Source organism: Polyodon spathula, chromosome 20 (assembly GCF_017654505.1).
Source record: "Polyodon spathula isolate WHYD16114869_AA chromosome 20, ASM1765450v1, whole genome shotgun sequence".
NCBI lineage: Eukaryota > Metazoa > Chordata > Actinopteri > Acipenseriformes > Polyodontidae > Polyodon > Polyodon spathula.
The window spans coordinates 6806701-6828332 of NC_054553.1; the positions used below are offsets into that span (position 1 = coordinate 6806701).

Genomic DNA, 21632 nt, shown 5'->3' on the forward strand with positions numbered 1-21632 from the left:
AAGGTTGATGAGGTAAACTTCCTGTTTATAATAACTAAGGGAAGTTTTAAAGCCTTCCGTTTTACTCATTTGAAGAGAAGAAACAGATCAACTGTAGATTCTTTTCATATAGCAGATTGTATCTGTACATTAAAAGAGAAATAAAAATGAATTATTTACATCTGAATCTCTTTTATGCATTTCCTTCCCAATGCTCTTCCATGACTGTGCAGTTCTGGCCCACCAGTGGCAGTGCAATATTTTTGCATTGAGGGACATTGCAGTACAAAGGCAGCAACAATGGAATAAGCCATTGGTAGAACAGATCTAGAGTTGTAACAGTTCCATATTGCATCACAATGGAACCAATACACACTGAGGATCCAATGCAGCTCCATGGTTTTTGATAAGTCCGTGGGAAGGTGCTTTTCTAAGGAGTTCCAGGGGGCGTCTCTTCAGTTCTAGTCACCTGTTATATGTGTAAAGTATGCTAGGATAGTTGTCTTTTAATAGTGGGTCCAGCACCATCTAGCACACACCAGTGTATTGCCAGGAAACCTGCAAAATGACAGACCACTAGATGGTGCTGGGATTAACTTCTATAAAGACACTTTGGCTGATCTAGCCTAGGTTTCATATATCTATGGCAGGAAATTAGAACTGACCAGCAGCTCCTGAACTCTGGGCAAACTTCTCAACACAGACGTATACATGAACAATGGAAAAGATTAGGTTACATAAATATTAAAGCAGAAGATAATCCAGGAGAATGAGGCAAGAGTGATCATTTTATGCAAAGAAGTGCTGTAGGCGTGTTCAGCTTGTCTGTAGATACTCCAGGAGCCATCATTGATCCCACAGCCTTTTTCAGGGGAGGAATCAATCATTTCTATTATACAAATCGATGTTGGGGTTAATTGACAGAAAGAAAATGTGTACAACAGGCACTTAAATCAAATTTTAAAAAAAAGAAAAAAACACGGACATCCTGTAGAATGCAAATGGCAAAATATACATCCTGACTTTACAGTCTTCAGCAGGTCAGTAACAACTACCTACTGTCTAACTGGAACAGCTGTGAAGATTACCCTGGCTTTTCCTGCAATTCTTTCTAATACATCCCCCTCCCCTACACTTGCATGGTGCCACGCTGTATTAGAGATATTCCAAGTCTCTCCGGTCTTTGTCAGCTGTGTATTTATTTCACTTCCACAGAGCCCCTCAACTATATCAGCCTGACCCAGAAACGCAAGTGCCAGATGTGTCTATCAGTCACCATCTGATCTCTATAAAAAAAATGGCTATTGAATTACAGAATAAATGGAACCCATTCACTGGGGTTCAGGGGGGTAGGAGAGGACTGCAGCTGAGAGCACTGTTATCTGCTGTCACATCGAACTGGCAGTGCTGTGTTTCTGAGCTTCGTTACTCAGTTTCAGTTGCCTCTGTGATTGATTTGAGATAATTGAGGCTGTTCGGAGGCACACTTCAGTGCAGGGAAGGTGGAACCTTATCAGTTAAAAGGCCCTATAATGCCATTCCACTAGCACTTTCATATAAAAGGGGAACGCAAATCAAACTATAATTTAAAGGTTTCTACTAATGCCATAGTGTTTAGATTTTTTTCCCCCCAATTTTGTTTAAAAACTATTCTATTTGTACTGTATGCCCATTCAGAAAGCTGTCATACGGTAGCAAGGGGCTTTGAGTGAATCTGAATCTCCTTTTAATTAATTAAAAAAAAAGACTCATGTGCTGCTTTAATTCTTTTCTTTAATATATATTTTTTTACATTGTAGCCAGAACAACAACTTAATTACAGACTATATCAGAAGCTTTGGCTTCAATTTCATTTTATTCATGACTTCTACATAACTAAAGAAAACATTTGTTTATTTTCAAACTGTGCTATTTTATAGGATCAGTATCTATCACCAAAACGTGTTGTAATAATATTTGAAAAGATACTGATATGTAAACAAAAGGCTTTCCCTTCCCATCTGGCCAGTAGGTCCGTAGGCACAGACACAGAGAGTGCTGAGAACATGCCCTTTCTGCACTAACAGACTGAAGCTGTCATTATACCCACAGTACAGTTGGGCTGTGTGTCTGCACCCTGGACACTATCCAGTCACACACAGGAGTGTTTGTAGAGGTTTGCTGTAGTTGGCAGGAGCCAGAGGTCTGGACACCGAGACAGAGCCAGCAACTCAGCCAGGCTGCAGCTCCACAATTTGAAAAATAAACAAACAAATCAATAAGCCAATGAAAATCCCACACAACATGCCAGTCTCACCAACTTCAGTCTGAGCCACACAAAGATCAAGCAGAAAAGGGCAACAGGCTTACTTTCGAAGGTTTTCTTTCCAGTTTGTACATTTTTGACTTAAGACTCCAAATTAAACTTGTGAATTGTAAAATAAATACATACTACAATTATCTGATATTCACGCATAACTTGAGTTAGTTAGGAATGTTTTGATGGAACAGTTTGACTTCTATTTTTATGGAAAGGTTCTTATGAACCTCCTAAATCCCAAACTGTGCTGCTAAATGAACAGACCAGAGTTATTGCTGCTCTATGCAATGCTAGTAGTGTGGTGGCCAACAAGCTTACATCTTCCAGCAATATCAGTAAAGAAGGATGGCACAGCATGTGTTAAGTACAGTTGTAACTGGAAATCATGGAGGGGTTCAAATATTTCAGGTGCAGAACAACATAGTGCTGTAGTAAAAATGAAAACTAAAGTGGTCAGAAATGGGCAGTGAACGTGTCTTTTTAAAAATACAGGGAATAAGCCTTAAAGAAAATTGAAGAGGATCCCAGTGAAGTTGAAACTTGGCCTCTCAGGATTTTTTTACACAGAAGCTAGGAGGTGCTTAACTCCAGCAGAACCTTCATAGTCCTTCTGGCAGCTTGGCAGAGGAACTTGGTAATTAAAATCCACTGCCCAATGAATAATGCTTGCCAAATCCCTCATACCAACTTATCTTTAAGAATTAAACCAGTGCCACCAGCATGACCCAATTAGCAAGATAAAACTCTTCTTTCAGTGCAAGACAATGGCTGATTCACCTACTTGAAAACATTAAGAGTTCTTGGCTGCAGTGGGGTCTGCAAACAATCTAAAGCACTGAAGCATGCTTCCAGCCGTGAAAGTAAACACACGTTAATTAGTTGCACGATTAAAATGAACTAACATCGATTATCAAGTTTATCACCCATAACTCGTTAATGCAATAAATAATATTCTATAAAGCAAGTGGACAATTACTCAGCAGGTAGAGATAGGGAAGATTGGTTTGGAATAACTGGAATAAACATTCTTCTGAGCACATTTCTCAGCACCTCTCCATTAAAGTCCACTTTACTTCCACCTTAATCCGTAGCTTTCATGCAGGGAAAGATTTTCACAAACCGACAACCCGAGTTTGGGAAAAGGCTTTTTCCGTATAACGATAAAGCACAAATGATTTGAGCATATGCTAGGATAGCTCAACTGAGATACAGAGTCTAATTGTTAGGGATTTCCTGTTCCCAGTTTGCATGGATTGGAAATTTAGCTCTGGCGTTCTTAAGCCTGATGCATATCAGGAGTATTTAATGTCAAAACAAAATAGACAGATCATCGGTGGGACATCTGATCCAAGGGACAAGCGTTTCTTATAAAACCTCCCAGGAAGTTCACTAGCATTTTTCCCTGAATCGAAACCACTTGATAGAAGCTTCTAGGATGAGTTTTGTTTGGACAGACTTGCTTGAAAATCAAGGCTAAAGTATATGGCAAATTGCAGCAATATGTATAGCGTAGCAAGATAATGAGTTGTAAAAACTACACTGGATGCGTTAAGTAAGTGAGCTGCTCAGAGCACCTCAGTGAGAGAATGCACTGAAAGGCATGCTCAGTTCTGCTTCCCCTGAGCAGCTCAGAGTGCATCAGTGATCCGAGTGAGCGTAAACATTCTCTCTCCGAGCCGCTCATTTACTTAACACACTCACAGTGTTATCTACTGCTGTATAGGGCTAACGAGCAGCGTCTGTCCTTTATAACTTCTTTATCACAGAAATATGACATTCAGAAAGCTGCAGTTTTATAATATGAATAAAATTGCAACTGTTTAATAAAAAGAAACCAGCGTTGTTAAGGAAACCGAGGAGTTATTGGGCATGACAAGACACAGCTAGGTTTCCAAATAGTGCTTGTTATGAATGTACTGTTTGTTGATAGTCAGAAACACAGATCTTTACTGTCACAAAGAATGACAGAAAAGTGCTCTTTTATTCTGGGCATATGGATATCCACAATGGGAAAACACTCATCTTTTAATATTTAATCTTCTGCACGTTTATGAATTCCATTCACAAAATTTAGAGCTCTACAGTATATGCAGCCTTAATGTCTTCAATACATCCTGAATCTTAAGTGATTGTTTAGAGAAAGGTTTGTCTAAAACTTTGGCCATGAGATACAAAAGCAGTTTATATACTTTTCTGTTTTAACTTGGGGACACATCATCAACATATATACTTTGTTGCACTTTACACATGCAGATACATAGACTGTATATAACCCACATTTGCTGTTAGGTCTGTTGCTTGTGCAAATAGTTTCTTTCAGTGGTAAGCAAGTGAGAAACTAGATTCTATGCAAGACACTGATCTTGGTGTGGAGGGGGGGTTGTCCCCAATCAACTTTCACTGCTTTTGTTTGTGTGTTCCCTCCCTCCATAGCAGTTGCCATGGAAACAGCCTTAGTCACATATTAAGCCACAGAGAACAATAACGTCATGCTTGTCTGTATTTCCCAGGGTGTTAAAAAAAGTACTTGCATTTTAAATATTTCTTATTACTGTATGGTATGCCATGTTAAAAGCATAGTGCTGTTATACTGTACACACAGGGAAAGCACTCACACTGTTAATTGACCATATTAAACTTCTATATGCAATTAGATATTTAATTGTTGAGTAAGACACCTTAAGTGTATTTCTTGTGTAATAATCACCTGTACAAATATATAAGAATCACATGCTAGTTCCAGTGAAGTTAAAATTTTACTAAAGCATTAAACATTAGTCAAATCCCCCAATCTTTGCACAGAGATATAGAAACAAAAGGTCTTTCTAAACCACCTCTAATAGTAACACACATGTGCTCAGACACTAGCAGGATAACATCTGCTGCATGAGTGGGATTACCTTAGTACCCTGCTGGTAGCCATCAAACACAGCTCTAAGCTGGAAGGCAGGAGACCTTTGAAGACTTATAAAGCTATTTAGGAAAAAGATTGTCAAGGATTACATTTTAATAATGGCAATACCATCATCAGAACAGCTTAAAATGAACCAAATAGCAAAACAAATAACAGCAGCGATGAAAAATAATTTGTTTATGTCATTGTATGCAGTTAACACATGCACACAGTAATTTATAAAAAGACGCTATATGTATAGCAGTGCCATAATCAAAATGTAATCCTAGGGTTAGGTTATTTCAGCATTGCTGTTGCTTTCTGTTGAACACACAATTCTTCAACACATACACATTACTTGGCAGTTTCCACTCTGCTGTGGTCTTCAATACAACTGAAACTGCATTTGTGATTCAACACTTGCACATGTCACACATGGATCTGTACAAAAAAAGTCAGTTAAAGGGCTTTGCTCATCCCCTTCTCCCTTCCCCAAAGAAAGTTCCTTTTAATGCACTCATTGTTTTGGCCAGGCCTATTTGCTTCTCAAAAAGTCCATCCTGCCTTGTTTTTAATAAATCTTTCCTGTGGACTGGGTCCCCTGCTCTAACCACCCCTCCTTAACAATTGGGATCAGAAATGTGACTCTAATATTAGTTTTCTGCCATTGACGGCTGTCCTGTCAACTACCACCCCTTCCTCCTGAATAGACGGCAGACTGTCCTTGCTGGAGAGGGGAACCTCGCTCCTGAACGTGTTGTCCATCTTGATCTGTACCATCCCGTGGCTGAAGGACTTCTGGAAGGACTCAGAGGTGAAGTAATAGACAAAAGGGTCGAAGCAGCAGTTGAGGGTGGCGATGCAGAGTGTGATGGGGTAAAAGGTCCGGACGAACCTCTCCAGTCTACAGCTGGCCACTGCCTGGGAGCGCACCATGGCGTAAAGGAAGAGGATTGAGTTGTAGGGAACGAAGCAGACCACGAAGATAGCCACGTGCACCACAATCATCCGGAGTACACGCTCCTTGTTGGTTCCAATCTGGCAGAGGGTGGCAGGTTTGCGTAGCGTCCGGAGTACCATTGAAGAACAAGCCAGGTTGAGGAGCAGAGGGATGAGAAAGCCAACCAGCTCAATGAAGATGGTGATCTTGGACAGGTATGTCCGCCAGGTTGACTTGGAGAAGCCCTCAAAGCAGGTGGTGCTAGTGTTGGACACATTGGTGGTGGAGAAGAAAGAAACAGAGATCCCACCTCCCAGGACAAGCAACCAGACCCCAGCACACACAATCCCGGCATTGCGTCTGGTTCTTATGGAACGAGAACGGAAAGGGTAGACAATGGCCAGGAAGCGGTCCACACTGATGCAGGTAAGGAAGAGCATGCTGCCATAGATATTGGTGAGAAAGGCTGTTCCTGACACCTTGCAAAGCTCATCTCCAAAGGGCCAGTGGCGGTTCAGGTTGTAGAAGATCTTGAAAGGCAGGGTGAAGACGAAAAGCAAGTCTGAGACAGCCAGGTTGGTCATAAAAACGGTGGTCTCATTGCGGAGCTTCATGCGGAAGCAGAAGACAAAAAGGGAGGCACAGTTGGTGATCAGCCCGAGAGCAAAGACCACGCTGTAGACAGCCGCGTACAGGTTGTACTTAAAGGAGTCATCAATCAAGCAACTGCCACTGCTGCTGTTGTCTGCGATTGCCATCCCTGGTCTCTCGTTAGAGTCTGACTCCTTGAAACCAACCTTCAGTAGCTGTATCCAAAAAGGCGCTTCAAGAATCGGCGCATGATGACCATCATCTTATAAAAGTGAGAATATACAAGGACTACTGGTAAACAGACATTCCTACTCTTAGATATCTTTGAAGAACAACTTTCATCTGCCTCTCCCGCTGCTGTGGTCTGCCGGTTGTCTCTATCCTGCAAGAAAAAAAACAAAACACAAAGCATGTTATTAGAGGTGCATCAACCCCAGCCACATTCACATGTCATTGCCTCTGTGAGATCAAAGGATGCCGGAGCCGCCTACATTTCTTATTATCTAGAAATGTCTGACACTGTGGTGCTGGATGCAGCACGGAAACCATTTATCATATCCACCAGAGCTAGACCATTTCCTGATGCAAGTTTTAAGGGTTTCAAAGCTGTTTCAATTGTCTTGTTGCCTCATGCTTCTTTAAAAAGTTCATATGAATCTTTAAATTTGTATTAATTCTTTTGTAGCTTTATGTTACACACTCCATTATTTAGACTTCATACACCATTAAATTCAATGGATAAGTTAACCCAATTGATCCAATAGCAACCCAAAAAATATTCACCAATGACAAAACTTTAAAAATGGTAAAACAAAAATATAAATATGTTCATTAATTTACTAAAACTGACAAGCTGTCAAAACAGAAAAAGATAATTTACAAGTTTAACACAAAATCTATTTTGTTTTATCTTAACTGTACCTTCTGCTATAGACCTCCAGTTATTGCCCGTGGAGTCTTTTCAACCTCATTAACAACTTTAAATGGGGCACTTATGCAATATGCTGCTTTTTACTGTAGTTTAATATCAAGTACATCATCCACTTAAGTTAGATTGGTGTGAACTCCAATTTAAATGCAAAGCTATACCATAGCAGGGTTAGCAACTTGCAAAATTGTAGTACTAGTCCTAAGGACTAGTACCCTTTGAAACGTACTACTCCGTATGTGACGTTCCTGGAAATCCACAGCAGCTGTTGGGGTCCCAAAAATATTAGGCTTACATTTTATTTTCCTAAAAAATGAACACTTAGAAATTTAGATTTTTTTTATTGTATAAAAAAAACCCCCCCCCCAAAAAAAACCAGATACATTAAAGTTGAATGGGTTTCTGCATCTGCCTTCCCCACATTCCGAACCCGAATAAAGTCTGTGTGGACAACACTGTTGACAAATTACTTACATGCAACCTCAGTAACGGAACTATCTGTAGAACTGTCCGAGATAACTGACAGATATTTAGCAGCTGCCATTCTGGTTAATTGGGCTGGATGCTGGGTCCTTGCAATAGTGTGTATACACTCCTGTCCCCGTTTAGAATTTCTATAGGTTTTCCCCACATTTTAATTTTTTTGTCTCATCCAGGTCGCACCTCCATTCGAAACCAGAATACGGTTGTGCTGCTTTGCAAGGGCGTGAGCTGTTCTAAAGCACAGGGGGGTTTACAGTGTGTAGTAACCGTTACTGTTGTTCTAATATTATACTAAATCTTGTAATACAGATGTGTTAGTAATAAGACAAAGTTAAGCAGTCATCCCTTTATATAATATATACCTTCCTTGATTGTTCAATATGCTATTATTTATTCTGGCTTTGTGGTTGTGTAGCTTGCTTGCTTTAAAAAAAAACTAAACTATTGAGCATGTCTGTGTTTGTGTGTGGGCGTTTGGCTGCATGATGTTTGTACTCACATGGTTTGCATGTGTATTTACATGCATGCCCATGGTCAGCCTAGATTTAGGTCAACAGTAAGGATTGCACACATCAAACGTTTAATGAACTGTTCAGATCCCATTTTCTAAGGAATCACAGCCATTCGGTTACAAGGAGAACTGTTTGTACAGAGACTGGACTAGCTTGCCTGGAACTCCAGATAAATGATGTTTGGAAAAAGTATCATTTTAAGTTGTGGTGGTCACTGACCCAAATCAGATAACTTGAAGTAATGCATTCATTACTCCCACTAAAAACAAACAAAAAAAAAAAAAAAGTGTCCTTCTCATGATGCTTGCTTCTAACCAAAACAGCTGTACCACAAAAACATTGTTAGTTTGAGGTATGTAAAAAATGTGCTATTGTGTATCTGTGATTGGGGGAAGGAAAGAAAGGAATGTTGTTATAATACTGACACAAACGTCCCCATTTAAAAAAAAGAAATTCAAGCATATTGATATGAGCAAATCAAAGGGAACTAGTGTTGATACTACAGTAGCTATCCCCTAGGCCAGGGTTGTCCAATTACGATCCTGGAAGGCAATTCCACTCCAGTTTTATCAAATAAAATTACATATTGAATGACTCCAGGATCTGGGTGGAAGTTTAATTGGTTCAATGAAACAATTTAGAACAGGGCTGGCACTAATACGAAAGACGACTCATTTTTTTCTATTGTAACTCCTGCTGGAGAGAACACAGTTACATCCACCTGTCTATATACTATTAGAATCTGGTTTAGCTAGGAAAGCTGGAGGTGTCTCAGGCAATATAAGCATATGGAATTGAGTTAGTTTGTCAGTCCTACAGCTGTTAGGGGTGTTGATGGACACCCTCACTGGTTAATCCCATTGAGACTCTGCCGCTAGGCACCTACACTGTGAAGCACAGCAAGAGAGCGACAGAAACATTGATTATCCCTGAGATCCTAGAAATGTCATTCCCCTGCTCCGCTCTTCTACAAGACCCCCCCCCCCATCCCTTCCTCTCCCTCCCTCTGGGTCAGGATTGCTCCTGTGCAGCTCTTCCTATTTCATACACAGGAAGAGCCACCACATCCCATTTATCAGGACAATACATACTTATTTTTAAAACAAACATGAGCCATATTTAATTACAGCAAGCCTTAGGCTTCCATTTTCAGAATGTCATATTCTAAACATGTGCTGCAACACCTCACTGTCTACTTTTAATGCGAGGCATAGGGCATTGATTAACATGCAAATCGAATTGTGTGACTGTTTTCAGTCTTATTGTAAATGTATTATAAAATATCTAAATCACATGATAAACGCCTTTGCATTCTGTTGGATATTTTTTTTCTATGACTGGATATTTTCTCTTTAGAATGCAACATCTTAAAAACCATGTAAAAAAAAAACGTTTATATAAATATGCATAATGGCAGTAATTTTTTATTTTTTTTTATTAATATCATTACAGTATTTCTAATTGGTCAAAAATATATATTTTCAAAATGAACGACAGATAATTCAGAAACAATAAGACCATAGACACTAAAAATTGACAATAACATGAGAACATGTGGCTGATACCTTGACAGTTCCTTGAGGTGTCTAGTTTTTTTCAGGTATGGGGATGTACACCTAAACAACTTGTAAACAATTTCTGCTTAGAAAGCGCCCATCAAATCTGGTGTTTTCGGTCTTATCTTTTTTTTTTTTTTTTTACTGAATTTATTATATTTTTCCACCATTATGAAAATAGTATGTGAATATTTATCATATGCAATACACTGGGTCTTGTACATTGTTTTACTTCTGCAACTTTGCGGTGGCCTTCTCATTTTGTCTTGTTCGTCCTGAATTTTTTGTTTTTGTTTTTTGTCTGTTTTGTTTTTTGTTTGTAAGAGAAATTGATTGCCTGTTTCCTGTTTAAGTTTGCAAAAACATTGTGGGTAATTAATGATTTGCAAAAATTTGGTACAGAAATTGATTGCATCTGTACCAAAATCTCACAGCGTACCACTTTCTAACGTTACACGGGCCAAGCGTACGACATCGTGACGATGTACCAACTTCTAACACTACACCGGTACTATTACTGTTGTCAATGCTGGTAATTCCCACAATATCACCAAACAGTGAATTCACTTCTGTAGCTTTAATGTCAGTATTAATGTAAAATAGTGGAAAATGTGCATATTTAACACATCACTAAACTATTAACAAAGCTATTAGCTATTAACTTCAACCAAAATACTGAGAAATTCAAATATAATAAAACAAATAATATGTTCGAACAAAAATATAATAATAATAATAATAATAATAATAATAATAATAATAATAATAATAATAATAATTTTAAGACTTTACAAAAAGTGGTACTGAATCTCCCACCTCAGAGAAAAGCGTCACAAAAAATAAAACAGCAGATTATAAATTTTTCTCCAGTCTCATGGTTTGGAACAGCGAAACGATTATTAACTTACCCCGTCTATAGTATTGTTTTAACGGGTTATGGGTTCGGAGGCACCGTTAGCTGTCTGCAGATGCTGTCATACTCTCATACAAGTGGTAGTTTTCCATCTCTTTCTTCAGTTAAACTTCACATAAACCTTTCTTACTTTTGAGGCAGGACTGTGCACAATTTAGGCAAATCCATACGTTACAGTAAATCCAAACGGTGCGAAATGTAAATCTATAAATTACATTCCTAATGTTCTCAACTGTTGCGCTTTGTAACGAGTGTGCTCAACATTTAGGAGCTATGTGTGTGTGTGTGTGTCAAAGTAGCCAGGGCAGGAAATGAGACTAGAATAGGTCTAGCATTCCTTTCACATGCAAAGATGATCCCGTAAGTAGCTGGGCTGGCGAGGGAGGGGGATTTTAGCTGGAGCGATTACTAGGTAGATAGACAAACCAATAAATAAACAAGATTCACTGAACCGCACCTGGGTCGTTATGTGCTTAGAGTTTACACACAATGCTGTGTAGGACTGTTTCTTTGGCGTACAGTTCTCTCATTGTTTTTAAATGAAGTGTGATCCAGACTTCATTGTAGTTTGTTTGCTCGTATTTCAATCTAACCCAATTTAGTCTCAAACTCTTTGTTACCTGTTCTTGGCATCATGATCACACACTATTTAATGAAGTGAGGCCTTTCCTGTCGATGTCACTACAAGTATTTTTCATTCTTTTCCCTTTGTTCATCTTAGCAGAATCGTACAGAATACAGTTTTGTGTGATGGTGGTTGTATTTATGTAACCTCGGCTGGTCTGCCACTTTGAAAACAAGTTTCCTTTACTTTGTCCTGGCCCTTACTAATAGAAGTTTGTTTGATCTGGCAACTAAAACTGAAAAGCAGCTCTGTGATTTATCAGTCATATCGCTTCATGTCACTTGCTTTATCTTTTGTTTTGGAAACAATTAGTGGTTGGTTTTTTTCAATTTATATGTGCATTATTACAGGTTGGAAAAACACAAAAAAAAAACAAAAAAAAAAACAAACAATCTGTCATCAGTAATCGTTTCTAAAGTCAGAAAAAAAAGGATAATTCAAACCAATGGTGCAAAACTCCTTCCTCTAACTGGACCATCCACTCTTTCATTCAAGGCTCTGACATAAGCATACTATCCACACTAATTCTAAAACGTTCTCCTCGAAAGTTGTCTTAGAGGTCAACTCCTCCCTTTAACTCTAAAGCTGTCTGTCCCAAAACGTTCTATTCAATACAAGGCTGCTTTCCACTATAGTGCAATTCAGAAGCTTCCTGCTGTGTAATACAAAGCTTTAATAATGGATAGAGTTAAATTCTGGTCTGCTGTTCTTGCTGCTAGTAACATTGTGCAATTAGCTGTACATCAAAAAGGTCAATAATAAACTATGTCTCTCAGAGTCATCGAAAAAGACAGTAATCCCGGTGTGACTTGTGATGAACTTCATTTCGAAAACCTGTTGGCTTTCCTCATGAAAAGGAAGTTATCCGTGGACTGCAGGCACACTGCTGCTGAATGTACTGTAGCATTATAATAGTGCTAGCCCACAGGATGTCCTGGTTTCTGAACACCTTGAATGCACTGAAAATAAACTGTTCCACAGCTAATGTGTTATTGAAAAAGATCACTTCACTTGACCCTTTCTCAAATTGGAAAGCACCTCACCGGCGCACACTTTTTCTATTACTCAGTCTTTTAAATCCGCCACTTTGCCTTAAACAACTATATTAAAAAACAACTGCTTCTGCAGGTGGATTTGCAGAACTCAAAAATCTTATTTTGTAAGACATAATAACCTTAATCTATCCCAGTGCTGAGTAGTGAGCTCAGGCCTGGAGTCTAGACAGCAGAACAAGGTGGCAAGATAAGATGGTAATCCAATTTCCTTTTGTCCAATCCTTTTAATTCCTTGAAACTTAATTCAGTTTTAGTTAAATGCTTGAGCACATTTCACATCTTCCACTCTACCCATCTACTCTTCTGTTAAGGCAGATCAGTGGACTGTGCTTGGCCAATTCAGACCCTTTATCTAAACGTATCTATGCAGTTGGGCTTTGGGATTATTAGGGAATCTTTGGTGGAGTGAAATCCTGTACCAACATTCACCAATTACTGTTCCAGTAGTTTTCTATTAGTACAGCTATGCAGGGAAGCATTATGAATTGAGTGTTACTGCTAAAATCAAGTCATTTTATTGATTGCAGGAGTAAGTTTAGAACTTAGGGTAAACAATGCTGTATCTAGGTACCCATCCTGTTAAACAGCTTTAAATGATTTGCATTAAAAAGACATGTCATTTCACGTAATACTGCAGGATATTCTGCTAAATATTCTGCTAAACAGAGGCTTTGTGTTCTTTAGCAAGTTCTGAGGGGTCAAACGCAGCAGCACAGCACCACTTTGCTTTATTTTAGTTAGGACGATTCACCCTTGATAAAAATAACTTAAAAAAAAAAATCTTGTCACGGTCTTCCAGAGCTCAGAATTTTTTCCTGGTCGACCACAAAAACTCCTCTTAGACATCATAAATTATAATGTAGTGCTTAATTGAATTCAGCTAGAAATTCCCATAACTGGAGTTTCTCCCTTCGGCTCAGGCTGTGAATTCCTTCAGCTCAGTAACTATATGGTGAGTGAGAGCATCACTGAGGGTAAAGGACAAAGAGCGCAGAACAGACAGGAACACCAGTGGGTGTCAGAAACATTAGGGGCCTTGTATCTTTATAAAAACAACCAGAGAAATGTGGGTTTTAGTCATTTCCTGGCATTCTATGCCTCAGAATTTCAGCCAGCCTATTTTTGCTATAAAATAAATCTGCAGTTCTAAAAGTAGAGGTCAGGACTCTCGCGGAGAAAATGTTTCAGGGGGGGGGGGGGGGGGGGGGGGGGGGGGGGGGGGGGGGGGGGGGGGTGGGGGGGGGGGGGGGGGGGGGGGTCGCAAAACAACCACATCACAGGAATATCACGAGCACGATTCATAATGGCAGCGGTGCTTTACACTAGGTCTTTATAGACAATATCTATATAATACTGTAATATTTTTGCTTTATTTTTACTATATTTCCTGGTTATACAATCTAGATATTCAATCTTTTTTTTATTTTATTTTTTTTATTAGTAATAGCTTTTGTGGATGTTCTGCCAGACCAAAGTCAGTTTCAAGGAAAAATTAAAACAAACACTTCTAAATGTCGAGTCAAAACGTTGGGCATTGAATTTCCAAGGTTCTAAACTGTTATTTTCTTTGTAAATGTATTAAAAACGTCCTGAGTAGTTTCATAGTAAAGTGGGTTAAATCAGTATTAGAAGTTCTTATCCATTTTATCTATTTATCCAATAACTATGTACCTGAGGTGCCAGTTCAGTGTCTTAAGGGACAACTAAAAAGTGTTTTATTGTGTGCATTTCTCTGCCAATATTGGTGCCGATTAACTTCTGGCATAAACCAGTAAAAAGTATGATGCAGCTTTCCTGAGTTCTCAGTTGAATTAGAGAATTGTACTTTGAAAAAAACAAACTTTGAGCTGTTATGTTGCGAAACTTGGTACAAGTTAAACAACTTTGCTTGTATTTATAGCAACTAAAACTTCATTCACTGTATAACAAATGTGTCATATCTAACTTTTTAGTGGGTTAGATCAAAAATAAAAATAGTATACCCATTTTACTTTGATGATCCAAATATTCTAAATTGCTAAACACCTTAATAATCACCCAGTCTGTCAAATACATGCCTAAATAAGGACAAGACAGTTTGTTCAATACAAAAGGAGATGAAAGGAAGTATTACAAAACTAAACCACACCAAATAGAGAACCCAATACTAACCACAGTACTCGCCTAGCATGCAGTCGGGTCTCTATCTACAATACAGCTATATGCATGTAAACAAGGACGTTGTGCTGTAATGCATTTGCTATCCATTTGTTATTTGAACTATTAAATCCATTCGGAAGCTATTTGAAGTCAATTATTGTGGAGGCGCCCCCCACCCACACCACTGCCCCCTGAGCACGCCAGGATGGAGCTAGTGAGTGTCGGAGTCAGAAAGGTTACGATTTCCAGTTCTCAGGACATGGAGAAAGAATTGCATGGTCTCAGCTCTTATTGACAAGAGCAGTCCAGTCTCTTAGTCATATTGTCGTAAAAAAAAAAAAAAATAAATAAAAAAAACTACTTCAAAAGCTTTTTAATCGCCTTGTAGTTCTTGTTTTACTTTAGTATGCTATGTAGTTCCTCTCAATTGTCCTTGCTAAGCACTTTGAATATTACCACCGTGATTGTGGCAGGGAGACATCTGCTGACAGTAAACACACAAGTAGTACAAAAATAAGCTTTATAAGTTCAATGACAAATGTTTTGACTAAAAGTCTCTCAGTGGAGTAAAAGAGTAGCAGTATTTAGACATGCCATTGTTTAAGATATACCCCAGTCAGTATTGAAAAAAATAATTCTATTAACCTGTACACCCCAGTGTTCCAGTAATTATTTGGACTCTGGGTCTCTGTGAATATAGCAAGCTGTATGGTTCCAGCACTTGGTTTCTGTCAACTTTAGAGATTGAGATCTGGTGTCCTGATTGAAACCATGGAGATATCCAATCAATTATCTAAATCAATTATTTAGTGCTATAGCTATGTGAACAATGTCCACCAGTGGTGTCCCGCTTTGTTTGAACCCTGGTTTGGATAGAGAGATTGACCATGTCGACCCTGGTCTGTATGCATTAACCACAGGAGTTTAATACTGTATTATATTTACAACAGGATTTGAATGTGCTTTTGCTAATTATTTGGCACCTCAATAACCACAAGCAGCAAGTAGAGTCCTACACATCAAAATACGCGCAAAATACACCAGTGCCAGCACAGACAGAGGGTCTTTAGAATTAGTACACATAATAAGGTCTACAATCCAGAACATTTATAGGAGGCATGAAGGTATGTTGCTGCATATGCCACCACTGAATATTTTGTACTTATGAATGGAAGAATAAATGAATAATAAAATATTTATAAAATAATATAAGCCAAAACTGATACAAATCGATTTGGTGTACAGTGTAACACTGTAGCACAGCTTGATTGTTTATGAACATGGTGTAGCAGAGCTGTTCTGCACTGGCTCTATCAATATAGTACTGCTGATCGCCAAGGCCTGTGCTGACAACCAGAAGGATAAGAATGAGGAGCTACTGGAAAGACAGCTTCGGAGACTTCCTGTCACTGATATGTTTCACTCAACATTTTTGGGCGAAGGATTTATTGGTGCGGTCTGACACGTACTGTAAACAGAGCAGACATCTCCCAGCTGCAGCCTGCCTCCCCATCTCATTATACATTGATTGGAGGAGGGAGTTGCCTGGCTGATACCCCTGGGTTCAAATTTGGGGAATGCTTCAGAACAAAGGTATTGCCTTCTAAAAAACAGAAACCTTAAGATTTCCCCATATGCACAATTCCCCCTTTTTTTTTTTTGCTTGACTTTCTTAATCTAACACTTTGTAATCTCAAAAACAAGGTACTTTTTGTGACACACTGGGAGGTGTCAGCTCTGGTTAGTTCAGTCGAGTAGGAATGTGCATATTTTGGTTCATTTCAAAGGAATTGTGCTGCGATGCCTCTCTTGAAAAATTGATCTGTGTGTGCACCAGGCTATTATTATTATTATTATTATTATTATTATTATTATTATTATTATTATTATTATTAATAAACCAGTATTTAAATATTTCTGGGTTGAATACTCCACATTTATTACATGTATTTGAGAATACGTCTCATGTTTTTAGTCATCCTTGCTGGAATTTGTACCTCAAATGTGTTCTTTCTGATTTCAGATTGAACTACACACTTCATTTACGCTTGTAAATATAGCAGATCAAGACAGTTGGTATACAATGCTGTTGTATGGGATATTCCCTCTTTTGCTGTGTGGTATGGCATTATTTAAGTGTGAAGCTGGACCCTTGAGGGACAACTGTAACTTGACACTGAACAATGTGTCTCCAAAGTCCTGCAAATCTTTCTCAGAGCATCCATTTAGGGAAATATATCAAACTGATCACCCTGTCTAATGTCAAACCTTGAATCATGGTCAAAGGCCAACTGCCATGTTGTGAGGACGACCTGGTACTGCATTGACCAGCAACCATGGGAATGAGAGAGGTGGGGGCAGTGAGCAGTAAACAAGTTCCAGATTACAATCTGGGTCCCCCTCCCCCCACAGCATGGGAATAAACATACAGAACTGCACGCTCGCGTGACTATTCTCACAGCATCGGCAGCCTTTGAGACTGTAGCCCTTCCTGCATTTACAGACCATAGGCCATGTTTCATTTAGGTCTGGTCATGCTCCTTTTCCAAAATCCGACTACACTGTACTTTCAAGTTAATCTTTCCAGGTGTAATACTAATCTGAACATGTGCATGGTGTTTCAGTTGGTGTCTTGTGGGATCACTCAACTTTTACAAGGTGACTTTTTAGGGTAATTTTTTCCCCTTATTTTCTCTGCTGGTTAAAAGCATGCTGTGCTAATGTTAGCACTCTGTAGCTTCACACCAAAGACAACCATAAAATCTCCACAGACATCCCATGACTAACACAGACCACACCTGAACTGAATTATAAGTTCAAAAATGTCTTGGGACAGAAGGCATTTTGTATAATTGTAAAAAGTTTTTATTTTTTTTTAATATTTCAGTTAATTTTACCAAATATGATTAGGCCTCACATTTTTGTGTAAGATTCTGACTTGTATGTGATGGCATTTTTTATTGCAAAAAGTTATTGGAAATAGTTCCGTCTTGCATGTCCGATAAAAGTCATAGGAAAGCAGCGATTGGTTACTGAGGAGAGCCAATGAGTGAGGACTCCCAGACAATTCCTACACACTGGTTCTCCTTCCCTGTAACCCTATAAGATTTCCTATAGCACTGACCAACTTTAATAACTGCTATAAATTGAAATAGATGTTTATTATGCACTGCCATTACAGGGTCTGACCCCTGTTGGTGAGATGAGGTTAAAAGCTTTATAAACACAGATGCAGATGTGCTCAATCCAACAATTAGCAATAGTTCATATTAGGTAGGATTTACTGAAATGTATTTGTTAGATCTATGTCCTTTAAAGTCAAAGGAAACCACAGAAGGACCTCATTGACCTGACCCCATGCTCCCTCAAAAAAGTCAGTTCCTTGAAAAGGCACACAACCTACAAAGACTATCTGTGACCAATGCTTGAGTACATTTATTGCACAATACTTGTATGTACACTAATCTAATGTATCTGATTGTGTTTAAGGAAAATGTGACTAGGGACTGTTAAGGTTTTGCACAGTAAGTTTTCAAAAGGAAAGTGCTCTAAGATGGGACAAACACAGCAGTGAGCAGAGGATCACTGTACAATTTGATCATGCATTCAAATTCTCAAAGGGGCTTGAGTTTTGGAAAGCAATGTATTGTTCTTGTAGAAATTCCACTGCACTGTTGATGGCGCTGTATATCCAGATATCTGTTTAGTTTAACAATGTATGTTTTTCTTGGCTTTAGGGTATAGTACAGTACTGGGTGGGTATAGTACTACTTTCCACAAGTCTCAGGAGCCATGCACACTTTAGTTTAGGGATCTGTTATAAGTGGTTACAACAATAGCAATAACTACTGCAAAAGCCCCATCCAATTTGTGAAACAGACATGAAGACAAAAAGACAAACCTGCAAAGACAGGCAGACAGACTGGATCCGTTATAAGTGATTATAAACAGTAGCAAAAAAATCAATACAATAATAATAATAATAGTTGTATTATTTCTAATCATTCTACAATTGTTAATAGCATACCTAATATGTTTAGAGTGTTTATAATCACTTGTAACAGATCCCTAAACTAAAGTGTTACCGAAAACCTTTCTCATTGGTTCACACTTTTTCCAAGGAAGCCGCCACATGTTAGCAATCTACAGCTGTCCGGAATATAACTCTGGCAGCAGAAACTGTTTAGTTTGTTACACTTGTCATTTGTTTTCTGTCAGCCAGTGAGGATATGTAAAAGAAAGACATGAGGCATAACAATACAAATTCTTGTAGAATAAGTTTAAATTGTTTACAAATAATATATTTTAAACAGTTCATAAGTACAACATAAGCTTGTCTTCATTATGCGCATTCTGTGCTATGAAGAGAAGTGCAAGGCCTATGTTTATCTGCACATACCAGATGGAGACTGGGTCCAAATTGATTTCCTTGTGTTTCCCCTGGTCCCTCTAGACCAGTATTTGTTTAACACATCATGCTCTGGGTTGAGCAGTATCAGTATCCACTAGCGCATCATAGAACACTACCTGTCACACGTATTCATTTATAATAGGAGCCCACTGACCCTGCCTGTTCACCCTCCCTGCAGCTGGCACTGGTGGGCACTGCCAGCGGAGAACCTGGGCTCAATCCCAATGTCTCTGTATGGGCGATCAAGCAGAGGTGTGCCAGAAATGCTCCGGAGAACTTTTTAAAAAGGACTGTGGTTTAATGAGAATCTAGTACTTAGAAAACTACAAATAAATTGCACTGGCAAATGGAAATACACAGTGTGTGGATGTCATTGGAAACAAGAGGTCTCATTTGTGCACATGCAGAAAAATCCCCCAAATAGCAATAAAAAGTTCAGTAAACTTGTAATGCTTATTACAGTTGAAGATTCACGGAGTCTCCTGGGGATATAATTGGACTGAACTATATGTTTTAAAATTGCAGCTGTTCAAAGAGTTATTTTAAGAAAGGACAAAATGGTATTGCCACAGGAGACCTAATCTAACTGTTTTCCTATAGGACTGCCTCTAACCCTGGTCTCCAGGGTAAAATAGTCTTCCAGAGCTGTCTTTCTGTTCCTGCATCATCTTGGCAGTTAGGCAAGTCCACAGTTGTGCTTGCCGGCTGTCTTTCCAGAAAACAGTAAAGCAACAGCTAAAACATTACCAACTGTGTTTAAAGCTCAGGCAAAGAAAACTAAACACAAAACTTACCTACCTGGGATGAATCTCCTGCCTTGCTCCATGTGCCTCAACAGCTGAGTAGATCCAAAATTGTGCTTCCCAGCCCTTTCTAATTCACTCCCAGTTTTCAATTAATGCCGGCTTTGTGGATCCCGTAGTTTCAAAGGAGCTGGGGGAACGATCTAGGAGTGAGGGAAGAGAACTGGCTGTCTTCATGAACAGACGCTGTGCAGGGATCCTGTGGCAGGACAGTCAGGTCATCATCCCTCTGTAACTCAACCCTTGGCCAATCTGCCAGCAGGACTGGCTGCGGAACTGAACTGGGATTGGATGCTTCAAATTCCCCTCACCACCCCACTGCTCCGACCTCCAAAGTATCCCATCTATGTACGCTTTCATGCAGTCTTTTATCCTGTGTTTAAAGATGTCTTTAATTATTAACTTTCCCTGTTCTCAGTAGTTCACTTTTTTCCAAGGAAACCTCAATATGTTAGCACTGCACAGCTGTCCAGACAATATAATGATGGTAGCATATCATGAGTAGGTGTATTTAATGTATCAGTAATACAGATAATATTCCCAAAACTGTATTGATGAATTAAGTAAAGGTTTGTCAGCGTTAAACCTTTCTATCTAGACTGTTGGTAAAGAAGCCAGCTTCAGTCTGGAACAGTTTAATAAATATCAAGCTCAATTTATTGAGTTAAATTGTTGTGTATGCTATTTCTAATGTTTACTTTTAAAAAGTCGCTATACGACAGAAAGCTAATGGAAACCGTTTCATGAAACTATCATTGGGACTCAACAAGTCCTTAGGATTGGCTTTATTCGTAATTGACATCAAAGTTTACTTGCATCGCCTCCAAACAGACTTTGGGTGAACAAAAAGGAATGGAACAAGAATCTCAAGGTAAGGAATCAGCATAGAAACACAGTCATTGTTACAACATCCTTGACTTCTGTTTCAGCCAATTAAAAAAGGGCTGAATGAAAGGGTGAGAATACTGCACATAGTCTACTGAAGAGCTCCCCACTCCAGGCAGCATGGAGACAAAGCTACTCAAAAGGTTTTCCTTCTTTATACCTCTCTGTAAACAAACAAGTAAATGAATGAAGATGAGAGTCCAGGTATTAGGGTGGTGTCTGTCACAGAAAGCTCAAGGTCAGACACCACATATCTAGATTCACGCAATGGGTAGAAATGCTATAATGCAATGGTGAACACTGCCAGTTGTTTGTATTTAGCATCTGCAAAATGCATTCCATATTTTCTTCATTGCCTCATGAAGTTTAATGTGTATATTTCTTTTAAATACAGTTTTTCAAAAATCCACGCTGAATACAACACACATGCATTACGCATTATTATAGATCTGACAAACATGGGCCCACCTAAATGGGAACTCTGCTTAAATACAGCACCTGTAATTGCAACTGGCATTGTGGGATGTAAAATTAATTTCACAGCAGAAAAGTGTGTGTTTCAATTTTTAGAAATGTACATATTTTTGTAACTTTACTCAGGCATGATGAGGTAGGAGCAG

The 21632-nt window shown here is 38.9% G+C and overlaps 1 protein-coding gene across 3 annotated transcripts; it reads right to left on the bottom strand.

Annotated features, from left to right (window-relative positions):
• Window positions 1-619: 619 nt before the first annotated feature.
• On the bottom strand, window positions 620-20390 carry LOC121295817 (lysophosphatidic acid receptor 4-like). 3 transcript variants are annotated; one of them, XM_041220895.1, is made up of 2 exons: window positions 20123-20390; window positions 620-7084 (listed from the first exon to the last, which is right to left on the bottom strand). In XM_041220895.1, the coding sequence occupies exon 2, from the start codon at window positions 6867-6869 to the stop codon at window positions 5805-5807; it is 1065 nt and encodes a 354-aa protein (XP_041076829.1). In that variant the 5' UTR covers window positions 6870-7084; window positions 20123-20390; the 3' UTR covers window positions 620-5804. The 3 variants fall into 3 exon arrangements, with proteins under 3 accessions (XP_041076829.1, XP_041076828.1, XP_041076830.1); XM_041220894.1 differs by having other exon boundaries at window positions 20119-20390; XM_041220896.1 differs by lacking the exon at window positions 20123-20390 and adding an exon at window positions 11090-11356.
• Between the last annotated feature and the right edge of the window lie 1242 nt (window positions 20391-21632).

Bases quoted from the DNA above. Each gene is read 5' to 3' on its own strand.
- LOC121295817 (XM_041220895.1), bottom strand. From the start codon at position 6,869: ATGGCAATCGCAGACAACAGCAGCAGTGGCAGTTGCTTGATTGATGAC.